The 14,672-nt window shown below is 36.8% G+C and overlaps 1 protein-coding gene across 2 annotated transcripts in view; it reads right to left on the bottom strand.

The window, feature by feature from the left end:
* MGMT (O-6-methylguanine-DNA methyltransferase) overlaps positions 1-14,672 on the bottom strand; it is a 220,145-nt gene that overhangs the window by 189,937 nt on the left and 15,536 nt on the right. Inside the window, exons 2-3 of one of the 2 annotated variants that reach the window (XM_083363840.1) lie at positions 14,525-14,664; positions 9,036-9,068 (exon numbers count right to left, since the gene is read on the bottom strand). In XM_083363840.1, coding sequence (XP_083219966.1) covers positions 9,036-9,068; positions 14,525-14,644 — 153 coding nt within the window. In that variant the 5' untranslated portion in view covers positions 14,645-14,664. The remainder of the gene's footprint in view (positions 1-9,035; positions 9,069-14,524; positions 14,665-14,672) is intronic. The other variant, XM_083363841.1, reaches the window with a different exon arrangement.

Below are 14,672 nucleotides of genomic sequence, written 5' to 3'. Positions count from 1 at the left end.
GTGAGCACAGCACAAGGCATTGTGGGCTGTCCCCTGACACCACTGGATGACATCGCCAGGGCTCGCTGCCTTGGAAGAGTGAGGAAAATTCTCAGGGATGACTCACCCTGGTCAGTATCTCTTTACTCTCCTACCATCGGGTAGGAGATATAGGAGTATAGCCAGCTGTACCAACAGGCTGAAGAACAGCTTTTATCCATGGGCTGTTAGGCTCTTGAACGGGAAATAATTTTATAAACTTTATGCATTATTGACTTGCGAGGCCGGTGTGTTGTGCAATTAGCTCACATGGTGTAATAAGATGGAGGGTTTGTTGTCACTGTGAGTTGTGAGGGGGGCATGAAGGGAGGCTCAGCCAGTCTCAATCTATACATGGTTGTACTTTGACAATAAAGGTTCATTCATTTTACTTGTGTGTAGTGTGCACTGTGAAAAGCATTTAATTTTTTTGTGATTTACACAATGACAATAAAGATATTCTATTCTATTAATAAAAAAGTCTCACTATGTATAACTTTGCTCTGCTGTGAATCAACTCATCTATTGTATCACTTGTTTCTATGTGTTTTTATTCACTTAATTTTGAACCTCTTGAAACTACCAATCCTATTTTTTCCCCGTTTTCAAATTCTTCAAAGCCTCTCCCTCTCCACTTTATATTTCTAAGAGATTTTATTGCTCTTTTGTTTATTAAATGCAGCTAAATCTTTCTACTTTATCCCATATATTCAACTTTTTTTGTAGAATTTGCCTGATCTATCCAATCTAAACCTTTACCAAACAATGTCACTTCTGTAATTCTGGATAATATCCAGGAGATTTCCTACAGTAAACATTCACAAGGCATCTTTTCACTCCACCTATATATAGACAATGGGTATAAACAATTGATTTTGCAGAATCTTGGTGACATTAAACATTTAACTGTGGTTTGTGGCTCACAACAGGCCCAGTTCTAAGTAATCATTTCTGATTCTACAAGGATATAAAGCAGTCCTTCTGTCTTCATCAGGTACCCAGAAAAACCAAGCACAGCTGACAATGCCCAACATGCTGAAAGCTCATCATGGATTTTAAGGGATATCAAGAAGAGAAGAAACTAATTAAAGTTGAAATATCCTGAATATAATCTTTATCTGTTGACTCAGCTCAAGAGATTAAATCCCTATATACTTGGTTATATGAGAGAAAGAAAGAGATTAGTGATCCCTTCCCAGCTGTTAAGGAGCAATACCTGAATATAGATTTCTTGTGGGAAACCATAAGAGAACACAAACATGTGATTGGAATGATGTCAGTTCCCAAAAGACATCAATTCAAACTTATACAGAAAGAAAGACATCTCCATACTTCTATATACACCAGAGAGAATATAACAGCATGATACCTTTATTAGTGCCCAAAGCAGAAGAATAATGGACTACAGTATTTTATCCCAGCAAGGAAAGTAGAAACACTGTGGATATGTACTATTTCTAACCTGTGAAATTAACATACCTTTTCTATGAATTCAGTATTTCCATTCTGTATCTATAAAGAACTGCCATCAGTTGACCCAAGGTCTTAAATGATTATATAACCTGCAAGTCATTTTGTTAATAGTTCAGACATATTATTTAATTTAATAAAATAAATAAAATAATTATTCTGTTTTGTCATAATTCATATAATTCATATTGTATTTAGTTACTTGTTCATGTCCGTTGTTGTTCACCCTGTTGATCCATGACTGTTGTGCAAGGTTCACCTCCAGCCATATTGTGAAGTATGTGGATGATACAACAGTAGTGGGCCTTATTCGGGATGACAATGAGGATGCTTACCCCAAAGAGGTAGAGGGTTTGGTAAACTAGTGTAATAAAAATAGCCTTGTTTTATATGTTGGAAAAACGAAATAGATCATTGTCGATTTCAGAAAAGGCAGGCACGGCCACACTCTTCTGTGCATTAATGATTCACCTGTGGAGGTGGTTAACTGCATCAAGTTTTTGGGTCTGAAGCTAATAAATTGGTTGCTCAACGCGTCACTGGTAAAGCAGGCATAGCAATGCCTGCATTTTCTACATCGCATGAGAAAAGTACACTTTCCTTCCCCTGTCCTTAATACTTTTTATAGAAGGACGATCAAGAGCATCCTGTCATATTGCATTACAGTCTGGTTTGGAAGCATTACTGCTTCAGACAGAAAGGCAGTGCAGAGTGGCAAGGATGACAGAAAAGTTCACTTCCTTCTATTCAGGACACAGCATATAAGCAATGCTTGAGAAGGGTCCACAGTGTTGCCTGGAAGTTACACATCCTTTCCACAACCTGTTTTCCTTGTTACCTTCTGGGAAGAGGTTTAGTGGTATCCGAAGCAGAACATCCAGATTCAGTCACAGTTTTGTTCCATATAGCATGAACCCCACCATCCTAAGAAACCCCAAGGACATAATTGGGTTAGAAAACCAAGGAGTATACGAAATCCCATGCACCACCTGCCCCACCACATACATCGGACAGACCAACAGAAGAATAAGTGCACGCATTGAAGAGCACAAAAACTCACTCAGAAAGGGAGAACAAACTTCATCCCTGGTCCAACACTTTGAAGCCACGGGACATGAAATTGATTTTAAAAAAACCAAAACTATCGCCAAAATTGAACATTTTAACAACAGAATAATCAGAGAAGCCATTGAGATAGAAAAACGCCCCCACAGCATGAATAAACGAGATGATACCTCTCGTCTACCAGCCATTTGGAAACCCGCCTTGATTGACAGACGAGGCCCAACCACCAAGAATGATACCAGACCCAAACTCATGATAACATCACATGACATCACCACCACACAACCATTCAAAAAGCAAATCCGAACCCACAACGATAAAGACACACAACCACAAAACAGAAACCTAACTATAGCTGCAACATCAGCCACTTTAAACCCCTCCAAACCACACAATAAGCAAACTGACACCCACTATAAAAACATGGCACCACCACAAACACGAAGCCGAACAAAAGCAGCACAACTCACCAGCTCAGGTCTGGAGCTGGCAGCTGAGACCAGCCCATCCACTCAGAACACCCCCCCACCCAATCAGAACACACCCACCATTCAAAACACACTCCCACCCAATCAGAACACACTTGGTCCCCTACCCAATCAGAGCACACCTCCACAGAACACACCCCCTCTGGCAGTTTAAAAAAGAGGAACAAACAGCCACATGCTTCTCCCAGAAGGAAGCTAAAGCCTGATGATGACAGATGGGATTCCGTCGAAACGTTGCGCCTACACCTTTAGTTCTACGCGGGGAAAAACCCGAAAAACCAAGGATCCACATACAGGCACCCGCAAAAACCTCAGAAAACAAATATATATATATATATATATATATATATATATATATATATATATATATATATATATATATATATATATATATATATATACACATACATAAACATGGACCAGTGAAAGCTAATGTTGTTTTAGGTTTGTAAATAGTTGTTTTTATTGTTTTTACTATTTTAGCAAAAAACAGCTGTTTGATATTCCTCCCGGAGAATTTTATACTGATATATATACACGCACATACATACATACATACACCTACACAGACACACAACTGCAGAGATATATAGAAAGGGAAATATCTAATTTGGCAAAAGCAAATGTGGAAAAGTTTTTAGAATAGTGTCCATCGCCACCTCACGTTTGCACTTCGCAACCATTCAGTATCAGCTGCCATGAACTTTAGGGTGGCTGGACAGAAGGGGAGATGGTTCAATGGAAACAAAACTTCACTAGATAGAAGGGGAGATGCTTCAAGGGAAACGAAACTTCACTGTATCTCTCTGAGATGGACTTCAAGGACTATCGGCTAGGAACGGAATGCAGCTACATACCAAACCTATGACTGAAATGATCTTATTTGAATGTGATTGGACGTGGGGGCACAGTGATGGGAGGCAACTAAGGGAGGGAAAAGTTATACTTGGAGATTTTGGTGCACGATTTTCAGTTTTGGCTATAGATTACTGTAATTCACGTGACTTCTAGTAAACTATACCTTTCTCAATAAATGGAGTTAAGGATTGTTCATACTTAGAGGTTCAACCTGAGGCAGGTCTTACAGAATAGTATCTGAATAATTGTAGAGGAATAAACAAATAGTATAATGTGTTATTTTAAAAAAGCAAATGTAATCATCAGATATAATAATTGCTTCCATTCTCTACATCAGTGACCAAGTATTTAACAGAAAGTCATACAGAAGGAGGTCAACACCTGTCCTATATCAGCCCAATGCTCAGGCCACAAAATAATAAATTACTGAAAGCACATTCCAATTCAATGTTAATTAAAGATCTCTGGAATCAATTACCCAGAAAAATCACATGTTCCTTGGCACTTAATGGTCAAATACCTCTTTTTATCTGAATCATTCTATGAACCAAAAGGAACAAAGAGAAGGAGAGGTGGCAGCAGCATATTTGGGCTAATGAATTTTCTTCCTTTTATTCTAGACCTTTGCTCTCTTTTCTTCCTAAAAAAATCAACATAATGAAATGGGACACTCCCTATAGTGCCCCTACATAAAAATTGCATATTTTATCAGAGGTTTGGTTGAAGATAAGGAAGACAGTTTCTACTTTACCAATTCTCCATTTTATTATTTCACAGTTCTCCAATTCTGTAAGAATTTTCACAATGACTGGGGACAGGAAAGGAAGTCATTTTGTCAGCAGAACTCAGAATTCTAAATTCAAATAAGATTTTCCAGTTCACTGACAGAGGAAAAATATCAGTATTTATACTTGACTTTTTAAGCCACTATGAATCAACATATATTAGTATTTTCATTTTTCCTTATTAGTTATTCTGAAGAATTTTTTTTCAAAACTCAAGGTTACCTTATTTCCACAGCATATAAAATTCAACACCATGTCTCTTAGTGGGGAAGGATTGAAAAACTTTAGCAGAAAGAGGTGAGTTCTTCAGCAGTCAAGAAAGAAGAAAGGATGAAGACAAAGCTGCTAGATATTTTAAAACAAAATGACAAAAAGGACTAGGCAGTTATGACAGCTGGTACTCCATCCACAGAGAAGTACAACTATTCTGCAATGATATTCTGGCTGTTTTCACTAACAGCCTGTCCTATGTTCCAAAACATCCTTTTTTAATCAAATGAACTGTCATCATAGCTACAAAACCAACAACTTTTGTAAATGCCTTGACTGTCAAATTTGTCATTTAATCATCAGAAGTGGGCATATGTTCCAAATCAACAATGAAACGAAAGCAGTAATAATTCCCTCATTTAAGGAAAATGTATTTGTTGACCAACTCCAGAGTGACAGCCGTATTCCATGGTTCAGTGCCCACTACAAGCTGGTCACTTGAGGGCAGAAGACATGTTTAATTGAAATAAAACACATCCACATTAAGCAAAATATACAATCATATTTTTTTGAAGTCTGTTAAGAAATACTTGAACTATAACAATTACAAGGCATAATTCTATTTTTATATCATATGCTTTAAAATAGTAAAACTGGTATGTTCTACTACTAAAGGAAAAAGTTAAATTGTAAGTAGGTTAAAATCCATGAATTCCTCAACCTGGAGATCAGGAAAAGAAAAACTGACTCAAAAAAGAGAAAAAAATATCTAAAAGAAAGAGGAAAGCCTCGTTAAATATTTTTGACAAGTGAGCTGATGAGCAAAGTCTGAAAGTCTGCACAATTTAAACTTTACAATGTTCTGTCTGTACTTCTTTAAAAGTGCAATTCTTTATGGAAAATGTTGGGATTGAAGGACTTATAGCAGGGATGTCAAACTCAATTTCATTGAGGGGCCGCATCAGCACTGTGGTTGCCCTTGGGGGGACAGGTGGGTGTGGCCAGGGTGGGTGCGGCCAACTGGGTGGGCATGGCCAGCTCTACATCATTCACGTCAAGGGTATCTATGGGGGCCTGGGCAGGAGTGGGACAGATCTGGCAGAAGGAGATGGGACCAGGGCAAGTGCCAAGGCATGGTCCACTGGAGGAGCCCCTGGGCCTTGTGTTTGACATGTCTGACTTATAGGATTTGGTGGAATTTTCATGTAAAGTAGTTGCAACAGTCTTCCAAAGAATTAGCCAAGCTAGAGTAATATACTATAAAGAAGGAAATATCTGCATACCATTTTATACCATCTCCCACAAAGAACCATATTTCTCTCAATAACACAACATCATACCAACCCAAAATATAGCAATGTTCTAATTCATGCTTAAAATCTATGAATTCTCCAATATGGAGATCAGCAGAACATAAACATCACAGAAAAGCAAACAACCAAGAGAGAAAAAGAGAAAAAAGCTTTGTCTAAAAGCTTTAACAAGTAAGCTACTGAGCACATTTTCTAGGAGATGTCTAAGGGATAAGGATGAACAGCCCTTTGCATTGTCTAATATTATGTACATAAGTCTTCAACAAAAGGTAAAGGATATGGTATAATTTAATCTCAATGATATCAACATATGCTACTGCTGCAGACAATCACAAATCTCTCTTTGTCTTTTCTTTTTACTCTTCACGGAACGTTCTCCCACAGGAACAATATCTATCTAAAATCCATGTTTTGTACTGCCCAAACTCACTCCATGATCACTAGAAATGAGCATAGCACTTCCAAAAACCAATTGTTTTCCAGACATGAAAACAGAATGGCAAAGCAAATTATATATAATATTCTTATATTGAAATGGACAAAATTTCACAGAACAGTTTTTCATGTTAGTTGACAAGCTCAAATCAGAACAAACTAAGAGAAAAGGCAACTAGGCATAACACAATAAAAGATATTACCTTCACAATGTATTATTGCTGCCAATTATATCATTTCAGCTTAATTTCAAAAGCACAATCACACTCAACTGTAAGTTTCTTTTTTAAATTTCAAACTGTATTACATTAAGGCAATAACTCACCTTCCAGCTATAATATTGGTCTCTCTTATTGCAAAAATACATTTCATAAATACTTCATTGACAAGTCAAGCTAATTCAGGTTAATTTTATTGTATTTTGGTGCTATCACACATTTGTGTGCAATTACCTCTATAATTTTATTGCTACACCAGAAAATAATCATACCAATTATTTGAAAAAGAAAGCATATAAATTCTAAGTCACAGTTGCTGGCATTTTTGATAAAATAGCAGCTTTATCTCTGAAAGTGGCAGGGACATCAGATAAATCATGCATCAGTCAAGTGCAGCTGACCCCCAAGTGCATTGCACAATATCAGAAGTGCTTCAAAAGAAACTTTCCTGGATCATCCATCATCCTCCATAATACTAAAATAGCTACAACTGAAAAGTCAGAACTAGAGAATAATAGTAATAATAATCCATCCAAACAATATCTTTTATTAACAATATTTTTCTTTAACTAATCTAAGACACACTTAAATCTGCTCGTAAGCAAATAAAACAATTGCCATTGTCAAAACAGATTCAGACAATTGTTCTACAACTGTAATCTATATAACATATACGAAATCTTATGCTAAAATAAATTGTATATTTCTAGGATATCTGCTAATCTTAAAGAGACTGATCACATATCTCCAAAGAATGAAAATACATGTTCTGAATTGTATATGATATGCAGGTGGCTATCAATACCACAAAATTAAGTGTGAGGGAGTTTATACTATGCCTGCATTTTGAAGAAGCTTTGTATATCCTCTCCACTGTAGGAAAATATATAATGACAGCCATATTAGTAAGATTAAATTATGGAAAACAGTTTATTTGCAACTGTAGCTTCCACAAATAAAAGGGAAGAAGACTTATGTATTCTTCTATAACACTTGGTGGCCTCTTAAAATGGTATTTTCCCTTGCCTAAGAATACTAGAGCTAGGACAAAATTCAGGAGTGTTCCTATTTTCAGTAGATTCTGCAAGCCATTACTGATCAGCAATAATAGACTAAACCTGGTTACTCTAATTCTACATGCATACTTTATATTATTGTACAATATAAACTAATTGTGACTTCGTCTCTAAGAGTGAAACATAATGGGGAAATTTAAATATGTTTTCTAACTTTTCATGGATTTAAGTGAGGGAAACATATGAATAGGCATTTAGACAACATTACAATTCATTATGACTACTGTCTACAGTCAAAAATATTAAAATAAATTGTAATAAAAAATGCTATAATTTCAGATTAATCATTTTTCTTCTTTTGAAGTGTGGAATTGGAGAAGGCTTACCTTAAATCAGGGGTGTCAAACTGCCAGTCCACGGGCCGGATGTGTCACGCCAAAACTGCACCCACCCCATTGCCGGCAATGGAAAAAAAGTCGCAATACGTCATGTCACGACACATCACGTGACATTGTGTATTTGACACCTGTGCCCTAAATCATGCCAATCTGTCAAATAAATTAAAAGGCAAATACTCCCATAACTGCTGGATTTGTCTTTGAGGGAGGGAAATAAAAGAATATTTTTCAAATAATCTATTCATACTTTATGATTTTGCTAATGTATTCTGCAACTTAAATGGGACATCAGTTGCTATGTTGGTGTTTGATAAACATTTGTTAAAATATAGTGTTCTATTGAATTTATACATCCATTAAAGATACAGAGTATCAAACACTATACATGGATTCACAATATCAATGTGAGGACAAAACTTTAGATTTTATTTCTTTTGCTTTTAAAGAGGAAGATTAATCTAGTCACAGAAGGGCAGAAGAAGCTCAGTTAACCCTAAAAGTACAGCAATGTTCAATTAGGTTATGCTCTGTGGAAGATAGATATGTGATGCAGAAAGGTCTACTGCTGCCTGTTACCAACCATGACAGAGTTACTGAGATTTACAATGCAGCATCAATCTTGTCGACTGGATTTTTAACACTGACTGCTGGACACTAGGGAAGGATGCCAACTTTGTTATGTGAATTCTTTTCCAACATTATTACTTTGTGTGTGGACTTAAATGCACTATTTTTCTCCCCCCACCCTTGCAACAGCTTACTTGTTTATGCAGTTCTGAAGCCATGTCAAATGCCTAAGAGAAAAGAAAAGAATGAAACTTATTAGGAAAAAAAAACCCACAAAAGCATTCATTTATAAGCAGCTATATACAAAAATGGCATGGCTCATAGTATGCCTTTTTTATCATATACAAACTCTTGAAAAGCTGGCTCCACATTTTACAGCCTGACACAAAAAATGGGGATTTCTTTTCTATTGAGCAAACAGGAATTTTGAAGTTCAGCAGGTCATTTATCATCTGCAATGAGTCATAATCAACAAATGACTATATGAAGCTTTCTCTCATCACTTGTCCTGTGAAATAGAAATCCACAGGGAAAAAACGTAACTTAAGATCTATTCAAAAACTTGTAAAAAATAGTGCATTCCAGCTACATATATATACACACACACACACATACACACATCTATCCATTATTTCTAATTTCTCTCACTCAAGGGCAGAATGATTTAGATCGGTTTACTGATCTGCTATCTACATCCTGGTCAAAGTTATCATTTGGAACTCAGCTCCATTTATTTCAGCAAAACCTATTTTAAAGTAACGTGTTTTTATTATGGTGGTCTAAAACGCTGATAGAAAACGATGAACAAGCTCAATATTAAAGAACTTATCTGATCTGTCCCTCTAAAACTATCTTCTGGTGAGATATCATGCCCTACCAGTTTGCAGTTACAACAACCTAAGTTACAATGAAAAATCTAGATTAGCTTCATTTTGTTTGCTTGAGGCCTTTTCTTTGCTAATTCAGACACGTATACACAGGGAATATTCTCAGATCTTAATTAGAGGGGTGGGGATGTTGAATTTTTAACAAATGGACTTCTCCCAAGTGTTTTAGTTAAATGTGTGTTAAAAATAAAGAGCTCTGAACAGCCTGAATAGAAATTATATCCCCTTTCAATCATACTAACCCAATTTAGTACAGGTAATGTGACCAGACAAGACCTAGTTTTCTAAAATAAAAGGGGGAAGCCTATTATTTTTAAAATTGAGATAATCTATTGTTTATAGATATTTAATTAAGTACGCTTTTTACAAAGAAAATTATTTGCAAAAATAAACTCACAATATTCATTTTCTTTTAATCACAAATTTTAAATTTTGCTACCAATAAGTACTGATTAATTTACTGACATAACTTTATTTTTATCAACCATCATAGCTCCTGCTTCTTTAAAGGTTAATTTTAAAATAATTGTAATTTTAAGGTAATTGTAATTGTCACTAATTGTTTCTTTTAATGCACTAATTTACCAGTGATATTATGTAGGTGAAAATAGTGTCTGACTTTTGAAATAAAACATGCAAAATCTTAGAATCTAGATTAAGAAATTATGCTATGATTTTTCAATTCAACAGGTTGATCAAGCTTTCTCTCCTCATCATGGGTTCATTTTTATATCTCTAAAACCTATAAAACATATCATAGATAAACGAATAGAAATTTCAGAAATCAAGCAGAATTAAAGTAGGCTGCTTTGCCTTCCAACTTTTCTATTGATTTCCAAAGAAAAGCAGCATTTCGAATTTCACCAAGTCTACTCTTCAGTTGAAACACTGGATGCAGGTATGTTTAGGGCAATGGAAGACTACTTGAAGCCAATAGAGAAAAAATTATTTAAAAAACATGGGAAAGAATTTTCAACTATTTTATTATTAATATTTTTTCTATGATACATTGGAAGATTTAGTGGCCCATGAAATGTTTACATTCTGATTTGCTAAAATGTTATGAAAATAGTTATGGGAAACATTATGAAATATAACTATACATCTTTCTATATTTTCAAACATGAAATTTAAATGTTCTATGTTGGCTGACATACAAGGAGACATTCAAATTATTATCCTTCTCTGCATTCAGAAAACAGTATGTGAATTTCAACTGAAGAATTTGTATGTAGGATACTTATAAAAGATTTATTTTCCCACTCTGCATTTTGAAAAAGCTGCAGAAAGATAATTTGTTCCCCTTTTTTGCTAATACAATGTAAAAGTATGAATGAGTCAAAGAGTTATGAAAAATATAGACTTAGTTCTCACAAAATTCTTGGGCTGTATTAATGAAGCTCACGGGAACAAAACATTCTCTATAATATTTAAGGGAGAAGCCAAAATTCCCTAACAGAACATACATGATACCAAATTAAACATATTTTAAAATATAAAATTACAATATACAATAAAAAGACATATGTATCAAGTTCTACCTAAGACCTTGCAAAACCACTCTCACTTAAAGTAGATAGTATTACCTAGGCAGAGTCTATCCTAATGTAAGGCAGCTTTCTAAAACACAATTTTTCCCTGAAGAAAAAAATAGATCAGAAGAACTATCATGGGATGGTAGAATGAAAAATCTTGAAAGTACAAGAATCCTGAACAAGGCACTGAACACTACAATACTTTGTTTGAGAGCCTATCTATCTATGCAAATCTTCCAGTGTGTATATACAGGACATAGGAATCATTATGGGAATGTTGAAAACAGGAAAGAATATTTAGAATGTTATCAGTATCATGCAATAGAAAGTCATAATCTGTCTTTAGCCCTTTCATTGGCTAAAAGGTCACAGACACTTTAGCATCTGACATTGCTAGTCCTAGCTCCAAGAATTCTGCTGTCATTTGGATGAGTCTGAGTACATTCTCTGCTAGTAGATCAAAAGCGGAGATTGGAATATGTTCCAAAGCAAGCTGCTGCTTCTATTGCAGTTAGATATTAGACGTGCCTTAGCTTGCCACTAAGAGAAGATCCCAGCATGAGAGAAAAAGAAAAGTATTTGTTGTTAGCTACGAAGTCGTGTCCGACCCATCGCGACCCCATGGACAATGTTCCTCCAGGCCTTCCTCTGGCCTACCATCTTCTGAAGTCCATTTAAGCTCACACCTACTGCTTCAGTGACTCCATCCAGCCACTTCATTCTCTGTCGTCCCCTTCTTCTCTTGCCCTCAGCCTTTCCCAGCATTAGGCTCTTCTCCACTGAGTCCTTCCTTCTCATTAGGTGGCCAAAGTATTTGAGTTTCAACTTCAGGATCTGGCCTTCTAAAGAGCTGTCAGGGTTGATCTCCTCTAGGACTGACCGGTTTGATCGACTTGCAGTCCAAGGGACTTGCAGGAGTCTTCTCCAGCACCATAGTTCAAAGGCCTTAATTCTTTGGCGCTCAGCCTTTCTTATGGTCCAACTTTCACCGCCATACATTGCAACTGGGAAGACCAGAGCCTTGACTATATTCACTTTTGTTGACAGGGTGATGTCTCTGCTTTTTAGTGTGCTGTCTAGATTTGCCATTGCTTTCCTCCCCAGGAGCAAGCATCTTTTAATTTCTTGGATACAGTCCCCATCTGCAGTGATCTTGGGAGACCAGGAAAATAAAATCTGTCACTACCTCCATTTCTTCCCCATCTATTTGCCAGGAATTGAGAGGGCCGGATGCCATGATTTTGGTTTTCTTAATGTTAAGTTTCAAGCCAACTTTTGCACTCTCCTTCTTCACCTGCAACAAGAGGCTCTTTAGTTCTTCTTCACTTTCTGTCATTAGAGTGGTATCATCTGCATATCTTAGGTTGTTAATATTTCTTCCAGCAATCTTAATTCCAACTTTTGATTCATCTAGCCCTGCCTTTCTCATGATGTGCTCTGCATATAAGTTAAATAGGCAGGGTGACAGTATACAGCCTTGCCGGACTCCTTTCCCAATTTTGAACCAATCAGTGGTTCCGTGTCCAGTTCTCACTGTTGTTTCTTGGCCCACATATAGTTTTCTCAAGAGACAAATAAGATGGTCTGGTACACCCATCTCTTTAAGAACTTGCCACAGTTTGTTGTGATCCACACAATCAAAGGCTTTAGCATAGTCAATGAAGCAGAAGTAGATGTTTTTCTGGAACTCTCTAGCTTTCTCCATGATCCAGCGTATGTTAGCAATTTGATCTCTAGTTCCTCTGCCTCTTCGAAATCCTGCCTGTACTTCTGGTAGTTCTCGATCCACATACTGCTAGAGTCTAGCTTGTAGGATTTTAAGCATAACTTTACTAGCATGTGAAATGAATGGAATGGTGCAATAGTTTGAACATTCTTTGGCACTGCCTTTCTTTGGAATTGGAATGCAAACTGATCTTTTCCAATCCTGTGGCCACTGTTGAGTTTTCCAAATTTGCTGGCAAATTGAGTGTAGCACTTTTACTGCATCGTCTTTTAAGATTTTGAATAGCTCAGCTGGAATACTGTCACCTCCACTAGCTTTGTTGTTGCTCAGTTTTTCTAAGGCCCACTTCACTTCACATTCTAGGATGTCTGGCTCGAGGTCAGTGACCACCTCATTGTGGTTATCAGGGACATTAAGCTTATTCTTGTATAGTTCTTCTGTGTTCTTCTTCTTTCCACCTCTTCTTAATCTCTTCTGCCTCTGTTAGGTCCCTGCCATTTTGGTCCTTTATCATGCCCATTTTTGCATTATACGTTCCCTTTATCTCTCCAATTTTCTTGAAGAGGTCTCTGGTCCTCCCTATTCTATTGTTTTCTTCTATTTCTTTGCACTGTTCATTTAAGAAGGCATTCTTATCTTTTCTAGCTATTCTCTGGAATTCTGCATTCAATTGGGCGTATCTTTCTTTTTCTCCCTTGCCTTTCGCTTCCCTCCTTTCCTCAGCTATTTGCAAAGCTTCCTCAGACAGCCATTTTGCTTTCTTGCATTTCTTTTTCTTTGGGATTGTTTTAGTTGCTACCTCTTGTACAATGTTGAGAACCTCTGTCATAGTTCTTCAGGCACTCTATCAGATCTAATTCCTTAAAGCTATTTGTCACTTCTACTGTATATTCAACAGGGATATGATTTAATTCATACCTGAGTGGCCTAGTGCTTTCCCCTACTTTCTTCAGTTTAAGCCTAAACTTTGCAACAAGAAGCTCATGGTCTGAGCCACAGTCAGCTCCTGGTCTTATTTTTACTGACTGTATAGAGCTTCTCCATCTTTGGCTGCAGAGCATATAGTCAATCTGATTTCTGTGTTGACCGTCTGGTGATGTCCATGTGTAGAGCCGTCTCTTGGGTTGTTGGAAAAGAGTGTTTGCTATGACCATCGTATTCTCTTGACAAAATTCTATCAGCCTGTGCCCTGCTTCATTATGTACTCCAAGGCCAAACTTGCCTGTTATTCTGGTTATCTTTTGACTTCCTACTTTGGCATTCCAATCCCCCATGATGATAAGGACATCATTTTTTGGTGTTAGTTCTATAATGTGCTGTAGGGCTTCATAAAACCGGTCAATTTCATCCTCTTCAGCACTGGTGGTTGGGGCATAGACCTGGACTACTGTGATATTGAATGGTTTGCCTTGGATTTGAACTGAGATCATTCTGTCATTTTGGGGATTGTATCCCAGTATTGCTTTTCCTACTCTTTTATTGACTATGAAGGCTACTCCATTTCTTCTGAGGGATTCTTGCCCGCAGTAGTATACCTGATGGTCATCTGAATTAAATTCACCCATTCCTGTCCATTTTAGTTCGCTGATTCCTAAGATGTCGATGTTGAGTCTTGTCATCTCTTGTTTCACTACGTCCAGCTTGCCTTGATTCATGGATCTTACATTCCAGGTTCCTATGGAG

Source organism: Vipera ursinii (genome assembly GCF_947247035.1).
Source record: "Vipera ursinii genome assembly, chromosome: 5".
In the NCBI taxonomy this organism is placed as follows: Eukaryota; Metazoa; Chordata; class Lepidosauria; order Squamata; family Viperidae; genus Vipera; species Vipera ursinii.
Note: the sequence above shows the minus strand (reverse complement) of the source record. Positions and strands in the feature narration are given on the sequence as shown.